Source organism: Hemiscyllium ocellatum, assembly GCF_020745735.1.
Source record: "Hemiscyllium ocellatum isolate sHemOce1 chromosome 27 unlocalized genomic scaffold, sHemOce1.pat.X.cur. SUPER_27_unloc_26, whole genome shotgun sequence".
NCBI lineage: Eukaryota > Metazoa > Chordata > Chondrichthyes > Orectolobiformes > Hemiscylliidae > Hemiscyllium > Hemiscyllium ocellatum.
In genome coordinates, this window is record NW_026867494.1 from 286,087 (window position 1) to 293,043 (window position 6,957).

A 6,957-nucleotide genomic window follows, 5' to 3' on the forward strand; every position below is an offset into this window, starting at 1 on the left:
TTAAAAACCTCTATAAAGTTATCTGTCAACTTGCTAGGCTCGGTTGGAAAAATGTCCCAGCTTCTTCTTAACTCAAACCCTCCATTCCCAGCAACATCCTGGTAAAGTAGGGAATAAGGAATTGTATCAAATCACATAAATGTACTGTCTGAAACTATCTGGCTGTGTTCTTGCCTGAGATATTGAGAGTCCCTGGTGTAAGTAATTACGAATGCAATTATTTTGGTCACAGAATTGGGCAATCATTTTGCAACAAAGTGATCTACTCTGATAAGGAGGTAGTGGTCATTTCTACGGTAAGTGAACAGTTTGTAGATCAGTGAGATGAAGTTCCAAACACTTGGGAAGGGCAAGAAATGACTGTGATAAATAAGACAAAGAACTGTGGATGATGGAAATCTGAAACAAAAACTGAGAACACTGGAAAAACTCAGCAGGACTGGAAGCATCTGTGGAGAGAAAGCAGAGTTAAAGTTTCGAGTCCAACAACTCCTCTTCAGGATTCTGAAATAGTTTGTGAGAACCCCTTAAGTCATCTGCCCAGCTTTAAGACCATAATATACAGGAGCAGGATGAGGCCATTTGGCCCATCGAGTCTGCTCCATCAGTCGATCCCGGCTGATATGTTTCTCCATCCCATTCTGCTGCCGTCTCCTCATAACCCTTGACCCCTTCCTAATCAAGAACCTATCTCTGTATTAAATGCCCTCAATGACTTGGCATCCTCAACCCTTCTCCGAGTGGAAACATCATCTCCACATCCACACTATCCAGTCATAGAGTAGCACAGCGCTGCCTGACCCACCGTGATCTCCAGCATTGGTTGTTTTCAAGAAGCATTCCAGCATCTACAACAACGCGCTTCTAAATTTTTGTACCCAGTTGGTTAGCTCTCCCGAGATCCCGTGAGATTTATCCTTACTCCACAATCCACTGTGTGGTACAATTAACAAAGGCCCCAGTCCCCACCTCGTTCTGCCCACAGTAGTAGCACGATCGCTCAGTGATTAGCACTGCCTCATAGTACCAAGGACCCGTGTTCGATTCCAGGCTTGGGGCGACTGTCTGTTTGGAGTCTGCACGTTCTCCCCGACTTATCTGCGTGGGTTTCCTCCGGGTGCTCTAGCTTTCTCCCAAAATCTAAAAATGTTCTGGTGAATTGGCCGAACTAAACGGGCCCTCAGTGTGCATTAGTCAGGAGTAAATGTGGAATAACGGGATAGAGGAATGTGTCTGGATGGGTTACACTTTGGACAGGCGGTGTGGACTTGTTGGGCTGAATTGCGTATTTCCACATTTTAGGAATTCTACGTGGCATTCCCCCAACTCCAGAATCTCAGAGCTCTTGGCTTTTCCCATGGATAGTGTGGGGGGAGGGAAACAGTGTTTTACACGGGAGGAAGGTTCGGTGAGTGTGAAGCTACAACTAAACGTAGTGCATTACTTGAGCTGTTTCCCCGGTATACCAGAGGCTGCAGGTTGACCTTACAGACGTTTATCGAATCATGACAGGCAAGCATAGGGTAAATAGACAAGGTCATTTCCCAGGGATGGGAGAAGTCCAGAACAGGAGGGTAATATGTTTGGTGTGAGGGAGGCAAGTGTAAGGAATGATTTGCCGGAGGAAGTGATGTGTGTAGTTCCAATTATAACATTTAAAAGGCAGTTGGATGGGTATATGAATAGGAAGAGTTCAGAGGGATATGGGCCAAGTACTGGTAAATGAGACGAGATTAATTTAGGCTATCTGGTCGGCACGGATGAGTTAGACCGAAGGACCTGTTTTTGTGCTGTGTATCTCTATGCCTCTGGCTTGCTCGTAATGTTTGCCATGCCTATATGTTCAGTTTCTGTCTGGTGTCGGTGCCAATGCCTTGATATCTCATTTCCTCCAGCTCCCCACGTCCACCTCCCCAGATGTTAACCATTTCGTGTCTGGTGGTTTCTCAAGAAGCTGCATTGAAGGTTCATCCTGAATTGACTTTTTTTTTGCTTCCCAAAAGCAGACTTACTCACTCCTAGATGTCGTGAAAGATGCTAGCTTTCAGGTAGATGTAGCCAAAATTCAGAGGTGTCTATCTTGATGTTTTCACTTTTCGGTCTCTGTAAGTTCCTGAATCAGTACCGTCAGGAGAATTAGTTTGAGCGGAGTGAGAATAGAGGGGTGAGAGAGGGTGGGATGGTGCTTTAAATTTTTTGGAAAAAGAAAAGAATCTTTTGCGGAAAGTAGAATTGCTTGTTTGGAATTTCTAACCTGGACTGACAGTGATGATTTTTGTAATCTCTTTTTACAGATTATTTGAAGATCTGAAGACAGAAGTTTCAAAATCAATAGCTGAAGGGCTTTGCCTGAAACATTGACTCTACTGCTCTTCAGATGCTGCCTGATCTGCTGTGCTTTTCCAGCATTGCACTTTGACTCTGACTCTGACTCTCCAGTCCTCAATTTCACATCAGTGTCTGACAGTCACTGAATCCATCGGCACTATAACAATTTTCGACTCTGATTCTGTGAGAAGGAACCAAGCTTTTTGGTTCCTGTTTCAGTACGTTTTCAGCATCAGTGAGACTGGAAGAGAGACCCAACTGTTGCAGCACTCTGATTGTGGAGTCAGAAAACGTTATACAGACTGGGAAGAGGAATTCACTGCAGGGAGATGCTGTACACGCGTTTGTATGCAGCTGAAGCTTTGGTCATGGAGAAAGCCAAGGAATCCCGTCCCTTGGAGAAGCCATGGAAGTGTGGCGACTGTGGGAAAAGCTTCTGTTTCCCTTCTGACCTGGAGATTCATGGGTGCAGTCACACCAGGGAGAGGCCGATCTCCTGCCCTGAGTGCGGAAAGGGCTTCAGCAATTCCTGCCACCTGCTGGGCCATCAGCGGGTCCACATTTGGGAGAGACCCTTCAGCTGCCCTGAGTGCGGGAAGGCCTTCAGCAATTCTTCTGTACTGCAGAGGCACCAGCGGGTCCACACGAGCAACAGGCGTTTCCCCTGCCCCGAGTGTGGAAAGAGCTTCAGCAATTCCTCTTGCCTGTTGAAGCACCAGGGGGTCCACACGGGAGAGAGGCCCATCAGATGTCCCAAGTGCAGCAAGATCTTCAGCAGTTCCTCCATTCTGCAGAGGCACCAGCGGGTCCACACAGGCGAGAGGCCATTCGCCTGCCCCGAAAGCAGGAAGGTATTCAGCTATTCTTCCGTCCTGCTGACCCACCGCCGTGTCCACATGTTGGAAAAAAACCCTTCAGCTGCTCCAAGTGCGGAAAGGCCTTTAATGATACCTCTGCCCTGCTGAGGCACTAGCGGGTCCACACCGAGGATAGGCTATTCTCCTGTCTGAAGTGCGGGAAGGGTTTACCCAGGCATCCCACCTTCGGGTCCATATGGGGGGAGGCCCTTACTCTGCCCAGAGTTCGGGAAGACCTTCTGCAATTCCTCCCTCCTGCTGAGACACAGGCGGGGCCACACTGGAGAGAGGCCGTTCACCTACCCCAAGTGCAGGCGGAGTTTCTCATCATTTTGCACCTTGCAGAAGCACCAGCGGGCACCCCAGTGCTCCCAACAATCTGATTCTGCTGGTGAAACTGCTGTGGGTCACTGCAAGGACTGAACCCCAGCCCAATCTGACAGTGCTTATAATGGGAGAGTTGGTCAGATTTTTTTAGTTTTATGCTGTCGTGCTCCCCCACCCCGCAACTTTGCTTCCAGTGGGCGTTGCTGCTCATTGAGACCAGGAGCTGTTCTCTCTAGTTTTTTTTTCTGTCCAGTTAAAGAATTATTGGCTCTGTCAGGGAACTAGCCCCAGTCTGTAAGAAATAGCTGAATGCTTCAGAGTGTCGATTCGCATTCAGCAGTGACTTTGAAATTAAATTTACGGTTATGTGCCTGTGAACAACTCATTGTCGAAGGATTGCCCAACGGCTTGGCAATCCATTGTTGGAAACTGTTTGCTTGAATTGATAATTTTTAAAATTCTCTTCCTTAATTTATGCCTTAAGTTTCTGTCTATGAGATGGTGTGGGACTTGATCAAGGGGCTTAAATCATTGCTATTAACTGGATTATCTTGTTTAATTTTGCCCTAGTAAATTTGTGGTATTCATAATTGTTTGTTTTTGTTTAAATTATAATTCTGGTGTGCAAGATCTGTTCATCAAGTGTGGTTCTCTTGATGAAACTGCTGTGGGTCACTCCCAGGACTGAGCCCCTGTGCATTCTGACAGTGTGTGTTGCAGTGGGAGAGTCAGTGATCTTTTTTGATTCATGCCCTTGCCCCGCCTTCCCCCGCCGCCAACTTTGCTTCCATTAGGCATTGCTGCTTGTTGAGTCCAGGCACTGTTCTCGCTTGATTCTAATGTCCAGTTAAAGAATTGTTGGCTCTTTCTGGGAATGAATCCCAGCCTGTAAGAAATGGCTAAATACTTTGGGGTGTCTATTCACATTCAGTAGCGGCCTTTAAATTAGATTTTCCGTTACGTATCTGTGAAAAACTCATAGTCCAAGGATTGCACAAAGGCTTGGCAATCCATTGTTGGAAACTGTTTCTTTGAATTGGTAAGTTTAAAAAAAAATTCTTTCTTAATTTGCCGCTTAAGTTTCTGTCTCTGGTGGGGGACTTGATCAAAGGATTTAAATCATTGCTACTAATTAGATTATCTTCTTTAAATTTGCCCTGGAAAAGTTGCCGTGTTTAAATTATAATGTTGGGTTTTTGTTTAAATTATTATGTTGATGTGCAAGGTCTGTTCTTCATCAAGTCTGGTTAAGAACAGTTGAGAAATGGAGGGACATTATCATGTTTTAATCTCACTCTGTTGTGAATCTGGTGACAGTGACATTCATTTGTATGAGGTTGCTTACCCTTAGTTGTAATGTCTTCCAACCCAACTATTCACTGTGGTAGTGAGTTCCACAGTCTCAGCACGCTCTGAGGTTTTTCATGAAATTCTTAGTACAGAATTGTAAGGGAAAAAGTTGACGAGGGCGGAATATAGGGTGTTAACTGCAAAAGCCAGGAAGACATTCGACAAAGTAAAACCATGACAATGTAGGGACAAATAAGGAACTTTGGCAGAAATGAAGAAGTCACACGTCAGAGATCAAGATAATGGTCGTGACAAAAAGAAAAAGTACTCTGAAGATATTGGATATTGTAATTACGCAAGTTTCGAGATGTTGTAGTTGGTTGAATACGATAACGTAAGAGATGAAATAACCAAAACCACGAATGTAATTGGATGTCGGTAACCATAAAGCAAGTGTACACTATTGATTGATATGGGTCAATTGCGTGCAAGTAGGCCATTCAGCACATCGAGTCAACATTGACTGACCATCCCACCCCAGACCCAGTTCGTTACCCTATCCCTGTAACCCTGCATCTCCCATGGTCAATCTACCCTCACCTGCATATGCTTTGGACTGTGGGAGGAGGCCAGAGCACCAGATGAAACCCACACAGACACAAGGGGAGAATGTGCAAACTCCACACAGTCGGCCCGAGGGTGGGATCAAACCCAGGTCACTGATGCTGTGAGGCAGCAGTGCTCACCACCGTGCCACCACCACATGCTGCTCTCTAAAGAAGTGAATTTCACAGACTCGGGAACACTTGAGAGAAAAACAAGACTCTCTTATCTGAAATGAGAGGCTAGTCTCTGGGTGGAAGTGAGTGGACATTACATTTACATTAAGTCCTCTCCAGATGTTGTACAGCTCCATAAGATCATCTGTTTCTTCTAAACTCAAACTGATACAAGCCCAGCCTGACATCCCCTTGTCCCCGATTATAAGTTGAGTAAATCAGCGACCCTCGACCTCACTGGCATGACACAGGATGCCCTCAATCTAAGTTGACCTTAACTGTCTAACCTCTTGACCCCCCCACGCCACTATGTGCAACTCAGCCCTAAACGAGAGCAGGGGAACTGAACAGACAGTAGTGAGGTGGACATTGCATTCCCAGAGAATATTATTCATGTGAAAAAGTTGTTCAGCACTCATTCGGATCATTGCGGGGACAATGTTTCCTGTCATTTAAATATCTTTGATCTCAATAACAGTCTAGTTTTGTTGTACATTGTGTGTGTTTTATCTGTGTCTCACGACATGATTTTCTGTTGCTGTCATTCCCATTAGGGGGTGTGAATTCAGTTCCAGATAATATTCTCAGTTCTGAATTTTCCTTGAGGACTAATGTAGAACGTACTCAGTGTCAGTCATAATGGAAGAAGCTCGACAGTTTATTTAACCCTTTGCTGTCATTGTCTTGGAACTATATGAATGGGGAAGTGTAGAGGAGGTTTTACTCTGTATCTAACCCAATGCTGTCTCTGTCTTGGCTGTGTTTGTTGGGGGACAGTGTTGAAGTAGTTTCACTTTCAAATTAAGAGTAGAGGAAGTTTTATTCTGATTGTGATCCCATGCTGTCCTTGTCCTGGGAGTTTTAGATGGCGTCTATAATTGCAATGAATGCAGACTTGGCTGTGGGAGTGGAGGGTACTTCTACCTGAGCAGACCGATCTTTGAGATTTCTGTGCTGATCAAGACAATCTCAGACACCTTCATTCACTTTTCCAACCAACCACAGGGTGGTTAAGGATGGTATAAATGCAGGCATTGCCAGCGATGCCCACACCCCATGCATGAATAAATACTTTCTGTTTAAAAGTTACATTCACGTTCCAAACCCTCTAATGTATGATTACTTACATGGAAAATTCCTGTATGGTTGGAATATCATTTTAAAACATAGGAATGTGTCAACCATGTAGAAATATAACAAGAACAACAAATTGAGAAGTTAACAATTAATGAGCAGGACCAGAATACTGAATCAGTCTGACCTCCATGACTGAGAGAGTTCTCCCAGATGTTGAAGTTACACCAGTGCCTTTTACTCTTGCAGCTTCCCAAACGTTTGTCCCTGATGTAAGATCTTTCAATGACCCGAAGAACTAA

The 6,957-nt window shown here is 45.0% G+C and overlaps 1 protein-coding gene across 1 annotated transcript; it reads left to right on the plus strand.

The window, feature by feature from the left end:
* The first annotated feature begins 2,657 nt into the window (after positions 1–2,657).
* LOC132807882 (zinc finger protein 664-like) lies at positions 2,658–3,293 on the plus strand. The gene has a single exon (XM_060821829.1). The coding sequence runs from the start codon at positions 2,658–2,660 to the stop codon at positions 3,291–3,293; it is 636 nt and encodes a 211-aa protein (XP_060677812.1).
* The last annotated feature ends 3,664 nt before the right edge of the window (positions 3,294–6,957 follow it).